Raw genomic sequence first — 23,869 nt, forward strand, 5'->3', positions numbered from 1 at the left:
GTTTATAAACGCACGTGTCTTTCCATTGCCGTAATGATTTTTTCTGTGATTGTCTTAGAAATAGCCGTGACGCTCTCTGACATCTGTTTCTTGAGGCTAGCTGGCCATCCGTCTACAGAGATTTTGAGAATGTACCATATATGAAGCATCAAGCCAGGTGCTGGGGTGTGCTAAGAGGGGAGCGCATTCCCACCATCAGCAGTGTGAGAGTTTAGTTTTAAGATCTGCTTCTCTGGTACTTTGCCACTCCCTTCAGACTTTCTAATGTTTGATATTTTTAAACATTATAATAAAGGAGATTAAGGAGAATTCACTTACCACCTGAGCACTTATTAACTGCTTTCTCTTTTTGTTGTTTTAACTGTTTCCTTTCCTCTCAGTTACCCATGTCCTTTACCTGTTGGTCTCAGTCTTGGGGTTGGTTTGTCAGTTGACGCAGGCCCCCCGTTAGGTGGTGTGGGCACTAACCCTTTGTTATATCTCAGTCCATTATTTTCCTAGCTGTTTTACTTTTATCATTATTTTTTATATTGCAGTTCTATATGTTCATGTCGTTAAATCGGTGGTTCTTTTTCTTGATTTATTTTTTTCTAAAACTCCGATGACTAATTAGTTGACTTCTTTTTAAATTTAAACATTATTTGGCCCTTTTTATGCTGCCTGGGTTTACTTTGGCTTAAAATACAAAGCACAGTTGATTTTTCCCTGTCTTATTGGCTTAGCAGATAGCAGCTCCTACAAAGCAATGCTTCCTTTCTCCCTCACCTGATGATGCTTGCTTTATCATAAGATATATTGTTTTTTTTTTTTTTTTTTTGAGGAAGATTAGCTCTGAGCTAACTGCTGCCAATCCTCCTCTTTTTGCTGAGGAAGACTGGCCCTGAGCTAACATCCATGCCCATCTTCCTCTACTTTCTATGTGAGACGCCTGCCACAGCATGGCCTGCCAAGCGGTGCCATGTCCGCACCTGGGATCCGAACCGGTGAACCCTGGGCCACCAAAGTGAAAGGTGCGAACTTAACCGCTGCGTCACCAGGCCGGCCCCCATCAGATAGATTCTTATGTGTAATTGGGTCTGTTTCTGTGTTTTTTCTCTTGGTCTAGAAACCTCTTTTTGTATGAGTAAATCTAATTTTATTTCTTGCTTTGTAAGTTATTACTTGGTAAAGTCTGAACTCCACTTCCTCTAGTTCTTGTGTTTTAAGGGAGGTTCTTTGCATCCATCCGTGCACTTGGCTGGATTTTGGGTGTTGTATTAAATGTATAAGCGGACCGAGAGGTAATTGACGTGTTCCTAGCATTTAGCTTCCCTTTCTAGGATCACAGTGTGATTATTCATTTATTCAAACCTTCCTTTTAATTTTTTATAATAGGTCTTACACATCTCTCGTTAATGTTTCATCTTTTCAAAGTGCTGAGTGATTAATTGGGCGGGCAGTCTGTGACTGTTTCAAGATCCTGAGGGAAACCAGCTCCTCTGCACTTCTCCACTCTTCCCAGGCTGCAAAGCCTATTTCTCTTTGAATCTTTTCACGTTTGAATCTTGACAGACAGGCTTCTTTCTTCTTTTGCCTAAAGAAAATTTGGCAGAAGGGTCAATGTTTTTAAGTTGCTTGCTTGGTTTTTTGCATCTCATGGTTATTTCGTTATTTGCCTAAAAATGTGTTCTGGTAAAATGTTATATTCTGCTGTGATTCAATGACTTTTTTAAAAGAGAAAATTTACAGCAGATTTTGATCCTGTTTTTTATTTGACCTACAAAAGGGAAGCAGCGCTGTGTAGGGCTGAGAACCGTGGCCTGGGGGCCAGCAGTATCTGGTCCTTATCCTTTGTCTGCCCCTGACGGGATCTATAAACTTAAGCAAAACATTTAACTTTTCTGTATCTGAGTGTGTCTGTCTGTAAAGTTGGAGAGGGTGGAGACAAGAGTCAATGCTTGTTTTATAAGGCCACATCATGTGTGAAATGCTTTGTGTGTGAATAAAGCAATGGCCTTAAAGTCTGTAGTAGCTTAATTAGAAAGCAAGCTGCCTGGCTGCAGGCCCTTAAAATAGTGTTGTGTGTGTATTCTTAAAAGCAGCCGCACCAGATAGTCTGTGAGTCCACTGATGGGCGGACACGGCTCTTCCTCTTCCCTTTCCTGTAGCACCGTGTACCCGCTTCTGTTTGTGCTGTGCGCTGTCCTCACTGCAGAACTGACCACGTCTCTCCGCCGCCGGAACGTGAGCTGGTCTCTTCAGAGAATGTTTGTTGAGTTCCTTGAGGCCAAGGTTTTGTCTTCTTGCTCCTACGACTCCAACACCCTGCTTGACCAATGTTGGAGCTAAAAGGTTGAATAAGTGACCAATAAGGGACACTTTTCCTTGAAACTGCTCGAGTGAGAATGGTTTTAGCAGTGGGGTGTTGTCCTTCCGGACCCCCTCCCACTTCTCCTCCTGCCCGGCCTCTCGGGGTCCACGGACCCGTCCGCAGGGGTCACTCACAGCAGGACTGGATAGAGCCCCTGTTGGCTTCTCACGGTCCCCTGACGCTAGAATCCTAATGAATTGAACTGAAATTCACGTGATACTTAAATGTCACCTTGAGAATACTCTAAACTGTTGACCGAAGATATTGTTTCCGCTCCCTTCTACCACCTTTAGAAATTCCTAAACTTAACTGACGAGGGAACGTTGGGGCATTAGTTTTCTAAGGAACACCCTTTGGGAAATACTATGTAATGAATTTCTTTAAGAGGAGTATTTTAGAGGAAGAACTTCTGACTCCAGTGTAGGGTCCCTCTGCTCCACCAGATGGCCTCTGATGATGCTGTGATTTACTGGTAGAATTGAGTCAGAACACATAAAAAGCGCCCTCCTCCATATCTTTACTCATGAATAAAGCTTTTTTTGGAGCGCTTTTCTGTTAGATTGTGAAATTTTATATAACATCAAGAAGTCTGAAAGGTAGGGTTTTCTTACCTTGTAGGTGACATTCTTAAAGGTGTTGAACAAACAAGGGGCTGGCTTCTTGGGCACGGTTGACTCTGAGATTGCTTTCTTTTCTCGGCTTTCTGGGCTTAACTCTCGGTAATTTGGACCAGGTGTCAGCTTTAAACAATTCTTCGTGAATGAAACAGGTTCCAGGATCACTTGGTTTTCCCCAATAATCTAATTCATTGTCACTCTACTCACTCCAAGGAAAATCTTTTTCTAATGATCTGCCTGTGTTCTGAGTCCCCCGGGTACTGATTGATACACATTGGAATAAGCATACTAGAAATTCCATGCATTTCCCCCCATACATACACTGACTTTTTTTTTTTTTTTTTTAAAGATTTTATTTTTTCCTTTTTCTCCCCAAAGCCCCCCCGGTACATAGTTGTATATTCTTCGCTGTGGGTCCTTCTAGTTGTGGCATGTGGGACGCTGCCTCAGCCTGGTTTGATGAGCAGTGCCATGTCTGCACCCAGGATTCAAACCAATGAAACACTGGGCCGCCTGCAGTGGAGCGCGTGAACTTAACCACTCGGCCACGGGGCCAGCCCCTACATACACTGACTTTTTAATTATGTTGCTGTTATTTTAGCAAGGGTGTCATCATTTTTCGTAGGAGACGCCTTTATTCCCGTTATGCCTTATCTCTTGAGCCTTGTAAATGCTGCTAGATAAGAACTAAAGCCAAAAGGGGCGTCTCCGCACTTTGTTAGATTCAGAAGCATGACTTATTAATTCAGCAAGCGTTTGAGGTCCAGTGTGTGCTACAGCTATAAAGATGAATAAGCTTGTTCCCCACCATTAATAGTGCCACCAGCTTGTGTGGCCAGTAGATAGGCTTGCCCACGACGCGAGTGCGCTGACAGGTCTGTTACAGGCTTTGCTGGAGCGTGGAGGCAGGACGCTCGCATGAGCTCAGGGAAGGTTGCTTAGAGGAGGTGGGGTGGGGCGGGTTTCCCAGGAGGATGAGGGGTCAGCCTTCAGGTGAGTGTGTAGGGAACTAGGGAGTGGAGGATAGACGGGGTCGGGGAAAGCAAAGGTGTGAAGGAAGTTCAGAACCAGACGTAGTGGTTGTTTGTCGATATTTTGATTCCTTGAACCCATATATTTGAAAAATTCTATCATCTTCACTTTCTAGTTGTTTTGTAATATTTTCTATCTTTTTTAAGTTGTCCTGTTTTGGGGTCTGTGTGTGTGTGTGTGTTCATCCGATTTCTTCAAGGTTTTGTTTTTTTTTTTTTAAAGCTGGAATAAGCCTCCTAGACAAAGAGCCAAAAACATTAAAATCTTGAAAAACTCAGAGATCACCTTCTATATAAAGTCCCAGCTTATAGTAAAATAATTGAATGCAGACAAACCCAGTTCTGGTCTCTGCTTGACCACTTTCTCTGTAAAGCTGAGCACGATAACTGATACTGGGCTGAGCACTGAGCGCGTGGTCGGGCGCTTCACCTGGATGATCTGGTCTTCACTGCCGCTCTTTGAAGGAGGAGCTGTTACTGTCTCAGGTGAGGAAACTGGGGCTCTGAGGAGGTTGTTAACTGACTCGAGGTCGTTGTGGTAGGCAGAATAATGGCTCCCCAGAGATGCCCACATTCTCATCACCAGAGCCTGTGAATAGGAGACGTTATGTAGCCGGGGAATTGAGGTTGCATATGGAGTTGGGTTGCTACTCAGCTGACCGTGAGAAAGAGAGATTATCCTGGGTTGTCTGAGCGGGCCCAGTGTAGTCAGAAGGGCACTTAAAAATGGAATTGAGAGGTGAAGAATAGTGTCACAGTGATGAGTGTGAGAAGGACTTGTCCGGCCACTGCTGGCTTTGGAGGTGAAGGGGCCACAAGCCAAGGGACGCACGCAGCCTCTAGAAGCTGGAAAAGGCACGGAGATGGATTCTCGTCTAGAGCCTCCAGAAGGAACATGCCCTGCTGACCCCTTGACTTTAGCCCCATGAGGCCGTAATGGACTTCTGACCTCTCCATCTATAAGATAAATTGATTTCGTTTTAGCGGCTAAGTTTGTGGTAATTTGTTGCAGCAGAAATAGCAAACTAACGCAGTCACACACCAGTAGAAGAGGAGCTGAGGTAGGAAGCTGGGACTGCTTTTCTCCATTTGCTTCTCTCCTTTCCTGGGCTGAGGCAGGTGGCACAATATGGCAATTCCTGCCTCCTGGGCCTTGCCCGTGTTACTGCTTTCAATATAGTGCCTTTGCCCACTTAATATCCACCTTCCTAAGTCTTCAAGGCCTAGCTGAAGTCGTGTGGCATTTATAAACATTGCCTAGCCAGCATGACGCCTGGCACGTTGTGGACATCAAATGGAGATTTCCACGCCGCTGGCTGCCCTCTCAGAACTCACTCCTGTTGCACCAGCTGGCGTGGCTCCTCCTTAGCAGCCAGCATGATTTCCTCATTTTCTCTTGGACTTTAATGGTATCTTCCTAACAGGAAGCTCCTGTAAGCAGGGACTAACTCTCCTGGTAAGTCACACTAGCGGCAGGTGTCGCGTGTGACTCTGGCCCACCTAGTCGCCCCTTCTTGCTGGTCTTCAGCTTCCCCATCTAGGGATAAGGGACCTTTGCCCTGGTCGTCTCTCAGGGACACTTGGGCTTGAAAATACATTGGCCCTTGGCCTGTGTTTTATGCCTGGGAGCTAAGAATTGTTTTTATATTTGTAAAGGGTTGTCTGGGGAAAAAAATGAAAACATGTGTCCCCTGTACTAAACCCTCAGAGCAGCCTAAAAGGAAGTGGAGGAGGGGTTTCTAAGGGGGTAGGTTTCTTTTGTGAAGTCCTTCCTTCCCTAATGGGTTTTTAAAAAAGGAATTGAATTGAAATGCAAGGGAAGTATTTGAATTGGTGATTGTAATTTTATGCTTTGGTTAAATGGGAGCGGATGGTGTGAGGGTAGTTTACTGTCACGTTAGTCTATCTGACAGTGCGTGTTTAGCTGTATACTTTACATGCCCCTAAAGTAACGTATTTGGAACTACCTCTCTGTTTCCCTACTCTGTAACTCACAAGAAAGAGAAAATCACAGCTCAGCAGTTACATGTTCACTTAGACTTTGGCAGTATCTTGGCAAGCACCAGAATGTGCATGTTGTATCTTTGGTGTCCAAATGCCAACTTTTTTCCTAGATAATTGCTTTGTGCTTTATATTGAGAATTTTGTAATTATACAAATCTCAATGTCACATTTCCAGGGAAAAAAATGCAAGTAATAGTCATAGTTCAGACGTTGAAAACAAACATTTCTGTAATATTTTACATTTCTCGAAGGTTTTTTCATTTTGGTGAGTGTATTTACCATTGGAAATGTGTGAAGTCATCACCCAGTGAATGCTTATGAATCACTCTGTAGGTGCTAAGTAACGCTGGAGGGGTTGTTGTTATCCCTTTTTATATAATCCTATTGTTTTCCTTTCTTCCTTGTCCAAAACCTTGGAAAGAAGGGTGGGAAAGTAGAAGTTAATAAAAATGGCTGAGTGTAGATAGAGTGAGGAATATTTCTGGGATGGGAGGTACCGAGGTCCAGGTTTGCCTTTTGGAATGTCACTGCTTCCCGGAGGAGAAAGAGAAATTTTCCCCAGGAGTCAATGAGTGCTTAGCTGGGCTGATCGGAAGCCGTGTAACTTAAGCCAGCTCTGTTTAGTTTTGAAGTGTGTCATGGTTTATTCGTTAGCAGTTATCTTTATGAGTATTTTCCTTGACCTGATGCTCCGTTTGTCCCATGATCCCTGAGAGATTAACTCACACAGAGGTCTCCCGGTGAGCAGACAGCCAGTCCTGCTGTCAGGTTTCCACGGTGTTCAGCTGTGGCGTTTCTGTTCGTTCTTTGAGCGCATCCTTGGCCGCCTCGCTTGTAGTACAGCTAGTGCTGTTTGCGCCGGGACTCGGAGAGAGAACTGTGTCAGAAGCTCAGCAGTTTACGCCTAGAGTCACAAGGCCTCGAGCCCCCCCAGTTCCTTTCTAAAGGAGAGAGGGGGCACCTTCTTAAAAATAATCATTCTCTGCTGTTGGAAGAGTTTTCACGAAAAAAATGCGAGAAATGTTGTCCTATGTATCCTCAGATAATTGCCCATTATCAAGACTTACTGGTTACTGGAGTTACTGTCTCAGCCTAATTTTCTGCCTGAGTTAAATGAATCTTGCTTTTTTGTCGTTATCACCGTGGCACAGTCCAAAGAAATACAACATGAACCATGTAGGCATTTTAAAATGTTCTGGTGGCTGCATTAAAATTTAAGAAGAAATAGGTGAAATTAATTTATTTTATTTAACCCAGTGTATCCAAAGTGTTATCATTTCAACACGTAATCAGTCTGAAAACTTTTGAGATATTTTACATTCTTTTTTTGAACCAAGTCTTATACTTTTACACTTAATAGCACATCTCAATTCAGATGCTAAATTTTCATTGGAAATACTTGATCAGTATTTAGAGGTCATAAAATTTACAGTTTAAAAAGTGATTTACGTCCCCAAGTTGTTTTAAACACACTTAAGAGTTTTCTAATAACTGAATTGAGTATCACTTTATAATTAAATTAATTAAAATCAAATAGAGTTAAAAATTTAGTCCCTCAGTTGCTCATATTTCACGCGCTCCTCAGCCACGTGTGGCTGGTGTGTACCGTAAAGGACAGTGCAACCCTGGACGTAGACCTCATTGTCCCAGTGTCCCAGGGAAGAGAGACTGTTTCCTAAGACAGTGGGTGTCCTGCAGGCACTTGAGTTACCATTGCAGAGTGTGCTCCTGGGGGTCTGGGCTGGTGTGTATGAGTTGTATAGCTTTGCTTCTGGCAGGACCTTTTATTATCAATTGTGAAGCAAATTAAAAATCTCTTTCCTAACAAAAGAAACTATTCTTATTCTTTCTGGAATGTTTGAGAATGTTGACATCTTGCCTCACTGAGGCAGTTCTTGCCTCAGAATGTGTGTGCTTTACCCTGATACTAAACCAAAGTTTTAATATTAAAAATTGAATTTAAGGCAGATGGTTTTAAGCAAAACCAAGAAGTCTGATATTAAAACGTTATGCAAAGGGAAAAAACAAAAAAAAAACTTCCGATGCAAACCAGGGAGATCACAAGTGAGCCGGATGAATCTGAGTGGAAACCGGATGGAATTTCAGATCCTGTCCCTCTTGATGAGACCTTGGTGGTGGCCAAGAGGGCAGTGGTGGCCGTGGTGTCTGGGAGGCCCAAGAAGGCTGCTGGAAGTGTACCTGGGGTGTGGGGAGCAGAGGTGGGGCTCTGTTAGTGGCAGAGAAGAGCCTCAGCCTCACACAAGACAGCGGGGGTGAACCTGTGGAAGTGCCCAGAGTAGACGAGAGTTCCTGGACCCAGCAAGGCCGTTTATTACTCAAAGCACACAACGGCGAATCAGCGTTATAGCTTGGTTCCCTCACCGCAGTCCCGTGGGGGACGTGATGCAGTGGGCCTACCTGGTGGCCATGTGCCCAGTGGGTGGCCTTGTAGCTGAGGGACACAGGATCAAGGGTTCAGCACCTTTTCTTTGTAGGAAGCAGCAGGCAAGCTAGTCTTCGTGCTGTGGTCACCTTGACCTGCTTAGTTGCCTGTATGACCAGCTGCAGAAACTGATCTCTGAAGATCCCGTTACATCTCGAGGTGGTCTTTCTGACGCCTTTCACTGGATGGTTAATAGAGACTAAGCTGGCCAGTTACCTGGCTAACAGAACTTATTGAGGCTTTTGTTTTTGTTTTTGTTTTTAAACAATTTTTTTTTTTTAAAGATTGGCACCTGGGCTAACAATTGTTGCCAATCTTCCTCTTTTTTTTTTTTTAAAGGATTGGCACCTGGGCTGACAACTGTTGCCAATCTTTTTTTTTCTGCTTTATTTCCCCAAACTCCCCCTGTACACAGTTGTATATCTTAGTTGCCGGTCCTTCTAGTTGTGGGATGTGGGATGCCACCTCAATGTGGCCTGACGAGCAGTGCCATGTCCGCCCCCAGGATCCGAACCCTGGGCCGCCGCAGTGGAGCGCGCGAACTTAATCACTCGGCCACGGAGCTGGCCCCTGTTTTTGTTTTTAATTGAATAGGATCATGCCATTGTTGGACCTTTTTTTGGTAGGGCAGGGGAGAACATTATTCTGAATTTATTTTTAATTTTTCAACAAATTCAAAGTCCTTAATTACAGTATTGAAGCTTCATTACTTTTAGGACAAAATTATTCATTTTATAAATGACAAAGACTCTATTGTAGAAAGCCCTGGAGCCCTGCTTAGCACAGAATGTTCTGGATATGGCGATGAGAAATGTTATTTTCCTACATCATTCTTACACTATAAACGTCATCTGCTAAATCAAGTGCTCCTTGTACACGTGGGATTGCAAATTTAAGCTGCTTCTCCAGGAAGGTTTCCACTGTATGCAGGAGCTTAAAAAGATGTGTGATTTTTGTAAATTTCTCTGTGTGCGAAAAGTACAGTTTTGAAATTGTAGTATGTTTTGGGCATGTTAGAATCTGTTCTGTGCAGGCAACCTGTCCATGATTATTAACGCAGTTAAACAAGTTTTTGAATGGCCCCTTTCAGCTTTTGGGTCAGGCTGTCACTTCTTACTCCTCTGCTCCAATAAATCATGTTGGTGACTCTGGCAGGCTAGCAAATGAATTTCCTCACTGGCTGCCTTTCCTTCTCTTCTTCTCTTTTGAGCTGTGGCTGTCCACCGAGGTTCAGCCCTCTCCTGGACCGAGGTATCTTTTGGTTCTACCAGTTCATATCCTCTCTCAGGTCTTGCTTTTCCTTCTGGCGGCTTGGGGATCTGAACTTATATGTTACGCCATTTTTTTTTTTAAAGCTGAATTTTGAACTAATTTTATACTTGCAGAAAAGTTGCAGAAATAGAGCAGAGAGCTCCCTAATTCCCTACCTTCCCTTAGCTTCCCCTAGTGTTGACATATTATATAACCATTCATAATGCTACTTTTGTCAAAACTAAGAAATTAACCTCGGTACAGTGTTATTAACTCGGTGTAGACCTCATTTGAATTTTGCCAGTGTTTTCACTAATGTCTGTTTTCTGTTCCAGGATCCGATCTGGGACCCCACATCAGATTTAGTTATTTTTTTCTCCTTAGTCTCCTCCAACCTAGGACAACTCCTCAGTCTTCCCTTGTCTTTCATGACCTTAATTAACACTTTTGAAGAATACGGTCACTGTTCATTCTGCTGCTCAGACTGCTCCATCTTTGGCCATGAGGAGCATCTTGGGTTGGCTTCTATGTCCTTTGAACAAGTCCCCATCCTTTTATGAGCATTCTTTCCTTCTGACACAACAGAGGTTTCAAGGCTCGTCTTGTACTCTCCTTCCTCCAGCTCTAGAATCAGCCTCTTCTCCAAGGAGCCCTGGTTCCTTTTACTGGAGAATGGCGTTTAGAAACTAAGATCTGGGTGCTAGGTTTGTTCTCTGGTATCAAGTGTCATTACTTCTAGGCCTTTTGAGCAGATAGAGCTAGGACACATATGTGTTTATACCCACACATGCACACATCTGTAGTTCTCTATCCTTATCAGAGTGTGTGTTTCTGTGTGTATGTATTAAAAGCTGTAAGTTTATGCTAATTCCTTCTGATTCCTCAGAGTTCATTTTAGTCTTTCCCTCTTAATATATTACTTCTTCCTCCCACTCCCAGAATCCAGGCTCTCATTGTCTTTAGTTTTATAGTATCCAGTCAAGATACTGTTTCCAGTTACCGGGCTCTTTCCCCCGAACCCTGCCCCCCTTTGCTCTGGTCTGATACATTGGCGATACAGTTAGGTGTGTTTGTTAGTGCTTGTATTCCGCCTTGGGTCCCCCCACATCTTGGTGGGTTTAATGACTCCAGGGTGTGAGATGTTGCCATAGTTCCGAGAGTCCGACCTAGACAGGTCTGCTCAGAGGAGGAGGGTCGGGCGCCTCATCCCTGTTCTTTGGTTCCCACTTCCCCTCCCTCCCCCTTTCTGCTCACCCTGTGAGTAACCAATCTCTGTGTTGCTGGTCTGTTCTTCCTGTGTTTCTTTGGTTCTGTGCCGTTTTAGAGTGATCAGGGTTGTGTTAAAGCTCGTCCAGCGGTCACTCCCACCCCACCCTCGGCAGGCGGTCCTCTGAGGCAGAGAGGGGGCCACGGCAGGAAGGTGGGCTCCTGTGACTCAGCTGGAGACCGTGTGTTTAGTACTTTAATATTCTTATGTTTCAGCTACTTGGATATAACTTGGTAATATTTCAAGTTTAACGTCTGATAATAAAGCAGAAAGGGGAGAGGAAAGAATGTAGAGACCTTTTCCTACACCATCTTAGCCACCTTCTTTTAATACTAGATATTTCAGTCAGGTTTTAGTCACATGAATCTTATATTATATATACTCCTTTGGGAATAAAGAAGGCTTCGCACATAAGGATAAAGTCCCCTTTGATCTCCATCCCCAACACAGAACTACTTTTATTCTCCTTGCAGATTCTTTATACATATGTAAACAAATGTGCCTATAGAAAAAAATACATTGTTTTATGAGTGTGAGGTGGTTGCTTTTTTTTTTAACATAAAAAGTATATTTTATCTTTCTTCAGCTTGCCTTTTCACTCAACGTGTCTTAAAAATCTATTCATGTCATAGAGATGGCCCTGCCCCATTGTTCTTAACATCTGCAGAGTATTCCTCGGTGCCTGTCCTTGAGTGTGACTCTGAGCACACATACTTGGACACTAACAAGTGGAATTGCAGGGCTGCGGCTGCGTCCGTGTTGCATTGTAATCTGTACAGCAAACTGCTCTCCCAAGAGGCTGCCCGTTACCTTTTCCACCAGCGTTTTGTCAGAGTGCTCGTTTCTCTACCGATTATCAATACTTGATATTTCTTGTGTCTCAAATTTTGGGCAATTTAAGAGTGAAAAGTAATGGGGTTTTTTAAATTTGCTTTCCTCTTGAAATAGTGAGGTTGAGTATATTTTCATGTAATTATTAGCCTTTTACATTTCCTTTTCTGTGATTTGCCCATTTTAAGTACTTTTTCTTACTAACTTGTATGAGTTCTTTTTATATGCTAGATTCATTCATTTAACCCATATTTATTGATCTCTGACCATATGCCTAGGCACTGCTGTAGGTACTGGGGTAACAGCAATAAACAAGGTTTCTAATTTCACAGAATTCAAGAGGAAGTTGGACCAAAGAAAATCTGAATAAGTCATCAGATTATGTAGATGCTAGTAAATGCTGTAAAAACATAGGGTGATGGTAGAGGGAGTGCCTGAGTGGGGAAGGAGCCCCAGTTTCCCCTTAGAGACTTCATCCTCTGAGTATTTGCCCAGAGGTGGTGCGGTCACGGAAGGCTTCTCGGAAAAGGAGGGGTCGGAGCTGAGATCTGAATGATGAGGGGGAGCTGGCCAGGAAGTGTCCAGACAGAGAGAGAACAGCATGTGCCTGGGCTCTGAGGTGGGGCTAGTGAGCGAGGGGGATGGAGGAGCAAGAGATGAGGCCAGATTGTCCCAGACAGACAAGCCAGCAGGTGATTGTCAGAGACGGCGCTCGGGAGTAGACTGAGGGCCGTTTCAGGAGGTGCCTTCAGCTCCTCCTCCTCTCCTGTCTAGGCCAGGTGACCAAAAGGGCTTTGCTCTGGGGAATTTGCGCATCAAGACTTGACCGATGGGTGTTGTGGTTGTTTCAAGGCATAGGCTCTTTCTTTAATAAAGGAAAATTTTCTGTTTCAGATTACCTAGGAACAGTACGATTTGGGGTTATCACAAATAAACATCTTGCGAAACTGGTATCCTTAGTACACTCTGGAAGTGTGTATTTACATAGACATTTCAACACATCACTTGTAAGTATTTTGAAATCACGTTTATATTAGCGCAGTGGTTCTTAACCTTGTTTAGGTCAGAGGCTTCTTTGAGAATTAGATAAATCTATGGACACCCTCCCTAGGAAAGTGCGCATGATTTTATATGTAAATTGAGAGTTCCTACAACCCATCGAGAGCCCCCAGTTGTCCCTGGTTCAGAGCCCGTGCATTCTAACGTGGGCTCTTGAGTTTAACATCTAGAAATTCTTTGTTTATAGTCTCCGATTCGGATGCAGCCTGGTTAGTTTTCCTTCTTGGATGAAGTTGCAGAATTATTCTGTTGGAGAATTGTTACTCTAGGCCCCTGTTCTCAGGGTAAGCTTCCACTAGGCAACGTTCTTTGTTCATTTGTTCCATTTATCGAGAATAGTAACGTGACATGGCTTTCTCCTTAGCTGATGTCATGGACTTTGAAGTTCTTGTCAAGTCACAGTGAGAAGTCGATAGCTTCTCACCCCGAGAGCCCTGATTTTTCTTTCCATTGTCGTCTTTGTTACCTGATTTCATTTGCTTTTTGGTGGACCAGCCCCAGCTCGGCTATTTCTGAGCTTCTGACCTGTATTCTGCTTAGTCCTGTGCTTCTGCTCTGTTTACTGCTGCTTCCTCAGTCCTATCACTGAGAGTTTATTTTTCGTAAGTGTTTTCTGTGTCTGACTGCATCGACAGTGTCAGCGGCTCACAGGTCGTTCCTGTCAGTTCCCCGTGCTCAGTGTAGCAGCCCTTCAGGCCTGTGCTCCCCTCGCTCAGCGTGCGGGGCTCGTGCCTGCCGAGGTACCCGCAGGCCCTCTCCGGGGGCTCCCTCAGTGGCCGGTCGCCCTGGCTTGTGCACACCTCCAGTGTCCCAGATGTTATGCTTTACTTCTTGCAGTTTGTATTCCAAAAATCAAGTATATTTTTGTGTTTTCCAAATAGAAATGTTTGTTATGATGTCAAATTCCCCCCATCCCACTCTGAGAACCACTGCTGTGGTGGTTTCTCTGCCGCCCTCCCACTTCCCTGTGCCTCTGTCTAAGCTGCTCTTGACCTCATCTGCTTTTGCTGTCTGTCATTTTCCTTCATCCTTCTTTCACGGCATGCTGTACAGCCCACATATGTCATATTTGTTTATAGTAAAGAGTACTGAGAAAGAAATCTAAAATAGGTGGAGAAAAGAAGGTGGGATGATGGGACTGACACTGGAAAACGTGTTGGGTGCAGTGCGTCCGCCCACGGTCTCCAAGGTTGGCTGGTTGCTTTAGCAGCAGAATTTCTTTTGTCAAGTGGATATTATTGGGATACCAGTATTTTAAAAAATAAAAGCAGTGGACATCTTTGTTATGAGACAATTTAAATCTCTATTTTGGGGGGGTATAAAATATCTCATTTTGTGGAACCCTCCAAAGCACTTTTTTGGGAGTTTTGTTTGAAACTTAGTGATTTCCATCATTGGAATTTCAAAAGTAATTTTATGTTGACATACTTTGGAAAAACAAAGCAAAGCAATCAGTGTTTCTTCCCTTCATTCCGCACACGTACAGTGTGGTCCGTGGCCTTGTACAGGTTCTGGGTCATTCATGGATTCATTCAAATATTTACTGAGTTCCTGCTCTGTGCCAGGGGTTCTTCTTGTCACTGGGGATACAGGTGAGCAAAACAGACACAAACTCCCACCCTTTGGAGCCAGCTTTTGAAGGACCAAGGTAAAAATGGAAATGATCCTTGACTCCGTAATTTCTGTTCCCCTAGATATTCATTGATCCTTTTATGAAGACCCGCTGCCGTTTAATAGCTCCCCTTGGACAGGGCGGTGGAGGTCATTGTTGCCAGAGCAGGCAGGGAGAATTATATGTTGATAGATGAGTCTGTCTGAAGGGGAAAAGATGAATCACGTGATGTGAAAGTCACCTCTCGCAGCCTCTTTTGCTTTTTCCAACCACTGGTGAGGAAATGCTGTGTCTGGAGAAGGAGAGCCAGGCCTTAGCAGCACCAGCAAGGGCAGGTCGTGCCGCGGCTCTGAGCCTCCCTTTCTTCAGCTGTGGAGTGGCAGGGCTGGTGGGGGCCTCTCGAGGACAGCGCTGATGCACTTCGATCCTTTTGTCCTCTGTGCGTTTGTCCTTCGCAGGTCTTTCCCAGGGAGGTCATCAACTACACAGCTGAGAACATCTACAAGTGGGCCTTGGAAAACCGAGAGACGCTCCTTCGATGGCTGCGGCCCCATGGCGGCAAGAGTCTCCTGCTGAATAATGAGCTGAAGAAAGGACCAGCACTTTTTTTATTTATCCCTTTTAATCCCTTAGCTGAAAGTCACCCTTTAATCGATGAGGTAAGAGGCATAGTCGTAAAGGTGTCTCATGGGGAGTCGGGAGACTGCGTTCACTTGGGCTGCTCTCCTCACACGTTCAGAGTGATGACACTAGTAGCTGAGTGGCCGCCAGGAATGGCAGGTGCGTTTCGGTGGCATTACTGCTTCCTCCTAGAGATGGGCAGGAGGGCCCATGCCTAGAATAGCATCCGCTGCAGCCTCCCTGGCCGCGTGTCCTGACAGCTGCTCGGGTCCGGGTGAGGTGGAGGAGACAGGGACCCAAATGCCCAGATGTCGCTCCTCCTGCAGTGACTGATGCTGGGGAGAGGGACAGAGGGAACGGTCAGCAACACAGGCGGGGTTTATATGGCCTAGGAGATGCGGTTGTCGTGGGGGTTTGGCTGGAGTGCTGGCCCTGGCCGTCCTCAGCCCAGCAGCCAGGAGCAGCAGGGGTGACATTGGGACCCCTTGTTTTTCTGAACCTTTCCTGTTGCACCGATGGCCAGCGTGGTTTTCAGAGACAGCTGCCGCCAGGAGTCATCCCCTTCCTCCTGCCTTTCTGCTCCATCTGGTGCGCTCCCTCTCTCCGGGTGTGAGTTTATTTTACACACGGACCACTCGGAGGCTCTTAGAGAGAGCAATAACAGTCAGCAGAGAGTGCCTGGGATTGCGAAATTGGATTTACTGGGGGTTTTATCTCTTCTTTCCCTCAGGGACCCCTTCATTGGCCAAGACCACTCTCAGACAGTGTTCCCCTGGCCAGGCTCAGCAGCCCCGCCTCCCCAGCCATCCGCGCGCCTGGTGGTCTGCCTTCAGGGAACCGGGAGGCACGGCTCTTGCCCAGCCAGACCCCTCACTTTGCTGCCCTGGAGCCTCTCTGTTAAAGTTATTATCCCCGCCAGGGGCACGGAATGAAGAAGAGAGAGATGAAATCGCTTTGTTTCTTCTCTGCTGATTAGGGAGCGCTTGAAGTAATAAGACTTAATTTCTTTAGCAAATCTTCACTACACAGAGATTTTATGAACTAAGACACTCTTTCAAATTACTAGGCCTTTTCTGCCTCTGATGTTAAGAGCCTTAAAGCTCTTTGTATGCAAAGTGGGGTTTTCAACCAAGGTCTTTGCTCTGGTCGTAGATTTTTACTTTAACTTTTAAAGTTTCCTTCCTGAGAATTCTGCCTTGTGTGCTTAGGGTGCGACGGGGTCCCGGGGGCGGTGGGTTGTGACTGGAGCCCCGGTCCCCTATTCAGGGGTCATGGTCAGATGTAGGCATCTGGTGGGCGGACACTTGCTTCCCAGCCCTTCGTTCCCGGCTGAGCTCACTCCTCCGCCCGTGGCCCGGCCTTTTCTTCATAGTTTGCCTGTGGCTGCTCTCCTCGGGGCTGGCTCGTAGTGTCCCTGGGAGGTGACTGGGCCCCCTTAACCTCAGCGTGTGGTGGAGGTTGCTGAAGACGAGGCAGCGTCTCAGCACGACCGTGGACCCCTTGGCCCCACCCGCTGTCCTGTGCGCCACGTTTCCCTCTTCACCGCAGCTCGCTTTAGCAAATGTTTATTAAGCACCGTGCCAGGGAGGCGTCGGGGAGAAGGATGGAGAAGACACAGCCTTGGTCTCCTGGTCTCGGAGCCTTGTCCAATAGGGGAGCAAGAACCTGCTCATAGTCAGGGTGGAGGAAGGGCAGCCCCAGGCCAGGTCAGGAGGACCGGGAGGAGGGAGGGCTCTGTCCCGGGAAGCTGGGCTGGGCCGAGGAGAGGTTAGGAGAGGCGGCGGGAGGGGCGGGTCTTTGAGACTGACCCGCGGGGGTGTGTGCTGAGGGGGGCTCCGGGGGGGACCGCCGGAGCAGAGGCAAAGGGATGGAAGTTGCGGCGGCTCTGGGTATCAGGTGGTAGTACGGGTTGTGTGGTCCCCATAGAGGGTGGATTGGAGAAGACCCTGGAAAGACCTGTGGAGGAGAGGCCCTGGGGCTTCTTTGAAGACTTCAGGATTGATTAGAGCCCTCAAGTCTCGATGACAGTGACGGGATGTCAGCAGATGGCAATGCAACGTTACTGTTGTTAGAGTTTTTCTGGCAGCGTGTTCTAGAAAAGTGAGAAGTGGTAAGATCCAAGCTTGATGGTGGCGGTGGGGATAGGAAGTGACCAGGGAAGTCGTGACGCAGGACCAGAGACAAGGAAGTCGCCAGGGCCTCGCTTAGCAGGGTGAGTTCTAGACTCATCGGCTCCCGGACCGGGAAGGAGTTTAGGCCTTCAGCTTTATTTTTCCATTCCCACCTGGAGGCCTGACTTTGGACAGACAGTCGAGGCAGCTTCACTGCTGTGAAGAGAGAGGTCGTCACGGAGTGAGTTTGTAGAGTGGGTGCTTGCCAGCAAGGAGCTTCGGGGCAGCTGTTGTGGGGGACATGAGGGTCAGCAAGAGAGGGCCATGTAGTGGCCGCACCGCGAGCCCCAGCCAGGACCGGCAGCTGCTCTTACACACGTCCACACTCCCCCACCGGAGAGCACAGCCTGCACTGCACGCCGTGTTGGCCTGCTGACCCCGGCGTCTCTGCAGAGCTCTGAGAGGTCATGCGCCATCTCGGTGTGCGTGTCAGAGTGCTTCCCACAGCCGGCAGAGAGTCTGTGCAGCTGGTGTCAGTGTCGCCTGCACGGCTCTGAGGCCTTCGCAGTGTGTGTCTGCTCAGCAAAGGCGTGACCAGACTTACGGATTTCTCTGATTGCAGAAAATGGAAGGAAGCACTTACCTTGCAAACGCTGGAAGTTATTTGGGAAATTTTCCTTATTAGTTCACATGAAATTAAATATGACATCAAGGGAGTCACGTGTGGGATGTAGCTGGAGTTATATTTTCAAAACTGCCTGTTATGAAAAAGATACAAAAGTCAAAACCAGTTCAATTTATAGGAGAAAAATAAGAATTCCTCACTCTTCAGGAGGCTTGCTCTATACAAAATGTTTTCTTCAACTAAAAATATCCTTTGCATGGCTGCTTTGTGAGCGATAAAAAGACTGAGAGAGAGAAGGAAGAGAGACTCTTTAAGGAATTTTGCTGTCCCGAGTATACTCCTACTTGGACTTTTTGTGAAAGACTACAGTAAATGCCTTCCTCTGTGGGGTTTTCGGCGGAGTGGGTGGGAGTGGTCGTCTCCTATTGTGTCTTTGAACGTAAAGCATGCCACGATGGGGCCAGAGTGCGCTGGGCTCTTGATGGGTTATATAGGCTTGACCTGGTGGTTACCACGTGCTGTCAGAGCCTATCCCAAAAGGGCCGAGAGGTGTTTGTGTAGGGGGAAGAACAAAACGCTGCTTTGTCATCTCAAGTGACCTTTTTTAGACCCAAGAACTACTCAAACAACTTATTTTTCTGTACAAATATATGTCTTGAATTAACTCTCTCTATAAAATATCACGTTGTAAAACTTGGGGTTTTTTTGAAATTGGAAAAACACTCGTTAAATGGTTTTTACACACATACACACACGCACACTCTTTAACGAAGCAAAATCCTGAGTGACTTAACATCTTTTAAATGTGTTGAGATTTGATCCAACTTAGCACAGGATTCTATTTTAGACAGTAAGTGCCTTTGGATTATAGTGACTTGCTTGTCTTTCTCATGAAGCTGGGGTGGGTGGTGGGTGGTGGGTGGTGGAAGGTACTCGGTTTGAATATCTTGGAATGCAGCGTGAATCTAAATGGCTAATACCACTCTGAGGGTAAAGCGGTTGGTCTCACCGAGTAGTGGGAGCGTGTCTGTCACTCTGAGGTGCGTTCGTTTCCCAAGTGTTTGTTGAGCGTTTGCTGCATGCCTGGCTCTGTGCTAGGCCCAGGGACAGCGGGACAAATCAAACGTGGCCCCTGCCGAGACAGATCTATGAGCTCGTGGGGAAGAGGGCTGTCTCAGCAGACTCTGCGAGACCCCGGGAGGGGCTCTGGGCCCCTGCAGATGCAGTGCCTGGCTCTTCCTGGGGCAGGATGGGTCAGCTCTACGGAGCAGCCACCCTGGGGCCGCACCTTGGGGATGGGCTGAGGTTTGTCAGATGGAGAAGCCTTGGCCGGCCGGGCCTCTGAAGGGGTGGCCTTGTGAGAGGGCCTGTCCTGGTCTAGAAAGGGGACACCAGAAAGGCAGCCTTGGGCCAGAGTGGGTTAGGTTTTATCCTCTGGGTAATAGGGAGCCATTGAATGTCATTTGGTAGAGCAGTTTCATGCTTAGGGTGTGTTTTTAAAAAGAAGTGGTGGCAGTCTGGAGGCTCAGTAAAGGTCGGGGAGAGGAAATGGTGGTGGCCAGTGGCGGCTGAGGGCCTGAATTGAGGCAGTGACAATGGGTGTGCAAAAGAGGGGCCTGCTTCTCCATGCTGGAGTCCGAGCAGGCTGGGTTTGAGACTTGTGGCGGCGCAGAGGGGAAACTGAGGATTAACTGGTTTTCCAGTTTGGTGATGCCCTTTTCCTGGGGAGGCTGCTATAGGCGGGGAAGAGCTTATGGGGGAAGGCGAGACGGATGAGTATGGTTTGGAGCAGGTTGAGTTCATAGCCTGCTGTGAGGCCTGAATTTATTGGAAACATGGGTGCTGTGAAACACTCTGATCCCCTCATGTGGTGTTTAGGAAGTTTTTAGACTATTAGTTAAGATGAAGAAAGGAGACATCATATGAAGGAGTCTTAAAGATGTAAAGGAAAGTGCACTCAGCTGGAGATCTGTTTCCGGTTCTCCTCCCTGGCTGTGTGTGTGGGGTGAGCTGCCTCCCCTCCCCGGCTTTCTGCTTGTCGCATGGTAGACTGAGACGTCCACCGCTAAGACCCTGCTGGCTCTCAGCTACCGGTTCACTGTTGGTAACAGAGTGACATGTCCTGAAAAGTAACCCACGCCTCTTTATTAATCGCTTTTGCTGTGATGGCCTCCTGTGGGACGCAGTGCTTCCAGCCGGGGTTCCTTCTTGTGGATCAGGCTAGGATGCTTTCCAGGCCTCAAGCTACGGGGTCTCTCCCTCAGTCATCTCCACGCCTCTCACGAGCTCCACCCTGTGTTTCAGATCACCGAAGTGGCCTTGGAGTACAACAACTGTCACAGGGACCAGGTGGTGGAGCGGCTCCTTCAGCACCTGCGGCGGGTGGATGCCCCGGTGTTCAGCTCCCTGGCACCTGAGTCCCCAGTCGGGCTGCCGGAGCCACCACTGATCGCAGCGTCCCCCTGCTGTAACACCGTGGTGCTGCCCCAGTGGCGCTCGCTCTCCAGGACCCGCAATGTCTGTGAACTGTGTGTCAACCAGACGGCTCGGGTCGTCGGGCCGGGCTCCATCAGCACGCCGCGGTGCAGCTTCTTCGAGATGGCAGCCGCGCTGGATTCCTTCTACCTCAAGGAGCAGACCTTCCATCAGGTGGCGTCGGGCAGCACGGAGTGCAGCAACTTCCTCAGTTCCTACAGCCCTTTCAGGTACTACACTGCGTGTTGCAGGACCGTAAGCAGGGCCATGACGGGCCTCCTTGGGTCTGAGCGCGATGCCTCTGAGAGCCCGGCCACTGCGTTTTCTTCCCTGGAGGAGAGCTGTGAGGTGGGCCCCGCGAGCTCCGTTCCTCACATTGAGGAGAACAGGGACCTCTTTCCTGAAGCAGACGTGCGTAGCACGGACTTCACGGGCCTGAGCTGCAGGACCAACAAGACCCTGAACATCTACCTGCTGGATTCGAATTTGTTCTGGTTGTACGCAGAGAGGCTGGGCGCGCCGAGCGCCGCTCGGGTGAAGGAGTTCGCCACGATCGTCGACGTGAAAGAAGAGTCTCACTATATCTTGGATCCCAAACAGGCTCTCATGAAGCTCACCCTAGGTACTGCGGGCTCTCCCCACGCATGCTCCGCACCGCTTAACTTCTGGGTAGGCTCCTTAGCGTGGGCTGATGCAGCTCTCTAGCTCCTGTGAAATCTTTAGGCTGTGCTTGGTCGTAATTTTAAAAGAAGCTAATTTTGTCTATTAAATGGAACAGAAGCCTCCTAACTCCAAACTTTGGATAGTTAGCCGCTGGACGGTAAGACCAGTCCACCGGTCCAGATCGGCCGCTTCTGTCACGCTTCTAAGGTGGAGCGAGCTGCAGGTGGTGGGGGGACAGGCGGGGCGGTGCAGAGCTGCAGGGGTGTTCCGGGGTGATGCACGGGAGCCCCTACACAGCTTCCCTGGAGCCTGAGACGATAGAGCCTGGCCTCCCTTTTTGTTTCGCAGGTGTAAATGTCTAAGTTTCAAGGCCACCAGGCCTCATTTGCTCTGCTGTTGCATGACGCTTTGAGCAGGGATGCTGTGACCTCGACGCCTAGATCGTAAGAAACGAGTGTCAAGTGCAGTAAACAAGCGTCAGGTTGCAAACCAGCGAAAACCACTTTGGGGGTCAGACCCCATTGTGGGAACGTCCCCCAGAGCTTGCGCCTGGGGCTGGCAGCAGCGGTGAACTAACCCACACTGTCCTGTTCCCAGGCCTCGATGTGCACACAAGGAGGTGCGAATGCAAAGGCCCTGTTAATTCTGCCTCGCTGGGAACACGGGGGCAAGGCAGTGTCTGCCGCCTGGAGGCAGGAGGAATGCGGTGGGAGGGGAGCCTTTGATTGTCAGGTTTCAGAGTGTGTGAAAGCAAGAACTCAAAGCCTCTAGATAGAGTCGTCTTACGATGGCTTTAAGGCCAGGTGAAGCTTGTTTGTTACCGTGGACACATTGGAAGGGGCTTATGTAAATGGTGATTTTTTTTTTTCTATGTGGAATTATATATTATAATTAAACACTCCTGAGTGTTTAAAGGAAGCTGTGACCAGTCATTTTATGAAGTGCATACTCTACTGGTGCTACCACTTGCTTCCAGTTCACATTTTCTAAAGTGACATTTTGGTGTACTGAGTTTTCTTACAATGAAACAAGCCTGTGCTTTTTAAGTTAGTGTTTAGTGGATTTTCCAGAATTCTGTTCGGTAATACTCCATCACTGAGCTGATAACATGTTCACTTTGAACGTAAGGGTCATCTGAAGGAAGCTTCTTCAGATTTCTTTCCATCTTCTGTGCCTGCTCTGGAACATCTAGCTCAGTTGTTCTTTGTCCTGTAGTTGGTGACAAAATTTGTAAGGGTCCTTGTAAAAGAAAAAAAAAGTCTACGATGTGTCCTTGATGGTTTGGAGAATCGACTCTTAAGTCGGCTGTATCGGAGGCAGTTTGAGAATTTAGGGTTCGTTCAGATTAGGAAAGAATTCTTGGTTTTATGTTTCAAAAACATAGCCAACTAAGTGTTATTCAGATGGTGATAATGAATTCTCTTTAGTATTCACATGACAGTCTTCACTTCCTCCTCCCTCAGCAGAACATTTCATTATTCATTAGGACCTCAAAATGGAGCGAGAAGAAAGAGAAAGAAGTGAAACTCAGATTAGTGCTGCTTCAGATGATGCAGATCTGAAGACAGCGGAGCTTGTGGGGAGGCTCAAACTGTCGGTTCAAGTTAGGTTTTTGGATTTATTATGAGTTTTATTTATGTGTTTTTCTGCTAAATATAATTGAGTTTATTTTTCTTAACTTCTTAAGAAAGAAACTTGAAGAACTTTAATAAAGGAAACAAAAACTGTAGCTCCTTGTCCTTGAATTAATGTGTTAAACACGTCCCACGTCACCGCAGCTTGTGCAGTTACTGCCTTTGTAGTTCTGCTTGAAGCTCTCGGAGGTTGAAATCTCTTAAAGATTGTGGCATGTTGATGATTTCTACAGTCCCAGGTGTCTCTCTGTGCACCAGTCCTCTTAGAAAACAATAGGATAGAATTCCTAGTGGGTCTCAGAGCCTCTGGCCCTGCGTCGCGTTGGTTATCTCCTTACTGTCTGCTGACTTCTGCTGCCAGAGGGAGCTAACCCTGCCACCACCCGGGGTGGCTTGGTGCCGGGCTTTGCCTGGAGGGGAAGTGTTAAAAATGTGAGCCTGTGAAGCCATCCCATTTTTTTTTAAACGTAGAGAGTAAAGTAGGCCAGCTCCTCTCCGTGTACTCAGAGAAGGGTTGATCTCATTTTCTCTTTATTTTTAGAGTCTTTTATTCAAAACTTCAGCGTTCTCCACAGCCCCTTGAAAAGGCATCTCATTGGAAGTGGCTCTGCCCAGTTCCCTTCTCAGCATTTAATCACCGAAGTGACGACTGATACGTTTTGGGAAGTAGTCCTTCAGAAGCAGGTATGGAGCCACGAGAGGGCCAAGCATCCCGCATCTGCCCCTGTTGAAACACTGTCCTAAGCTGCAGCTGGTGGGGAGTGTCTAGTTTGAAGTATAGAAGATGAACCACGCAGTCTCATTGCAGAGCGTGCGTGAATTACGTGGGGGGTTTTCTGATTGCAGAAAGTCCTTAAGAAAGCACATAATTGGAAAGATCTAAAGATTCCGTTTTTTCGCTGTAATTTGCACCTAAGCGACGTATATCCACTGCCTGCTGGGTTGTAAGCACAGCGAGGACGTGCGGAGCCCGTTGTCCCGGCTCCGGTCCCAGCCGTGTCCCCCTGCCCGCAGGACGTTCTGCTGCTTTACTATGCACAGTGGTGCGGCTTCTGTCCGGCCCTCAATCACGTCTTCATCCAGCTAGCTCGGCTCCTGCCAGCGGACACGTTCACTGTGGCGAGGTAAGGAGGCTCGCTCGGCTGCGCTTCGGGCCGCGTGCCTGTCTTCGCTCTGCCTTGCAGCTCGGCCGTGTGGTTTGCCAGGGTCTGCCCATTTCTCATTAACCTCGGATAAGACTTGGTTGAATTGTCAGCTTAAAGTGTGAGCAAAACG

The 23,869-nt window shown here is 47.2% G+C and overlaps 1 protein-coding gene across 5 annotated transcripts in view; it reads left to right on the plus strand.

The window, feature by feature from the left end:
* The window catches only part of TXNDC11 (thioredoxin domain containing 11), a 55,207-nt gene that overhangs the window by 23,907 nt on the left and 7,431 nt on the right, over positions 1-23,869 (plus strand). For 4 of the 5 annotated variants that reach the window (XM_023616308.2, XM_023616307.2, XM_070231010.1 and 1 more), the window contains 5 exons: positions 12,689-12,801; positions 14,924-15,124; positions 20,127-20,919; positions 23,136-23,278; positions 23,609-23,718. In XM_023616308.2, coding sequence (XP_023472076.1) covers positions 12,689-12,801; positions 14,924-15,124; positions 20,127-20,919; positions 23,136-23,278; positions 23,609-23,718 — 1,360 coding nt within the window. Of the gene's footprint in view, positions 1-4,221; positions 4,485-12,688; positions 12,802-14,923; positions 15,125-20,126; positions 20,920-23,135; positions 23,279-23,608; positions 23,719-23,869 lie in introns of those variants that run through there. The other variant, XM_023616309.2, reaches the window with a different exon arrangement.

The sequence above is a fragment of the Equus caballus genome, chromosome 13 (assembly GCF_041296265.1).
Source record: "Equus caballus isolate H_3958 breed thoroughbred chromosome 13, TB-T2T, whole genome shotgun sequence".
Taxonomy (NCBI): Eukaryota; Metazoa; Chordata; class Mammalia; order Perissodactyla; family Equidae; genus Equus; species Equus caballus.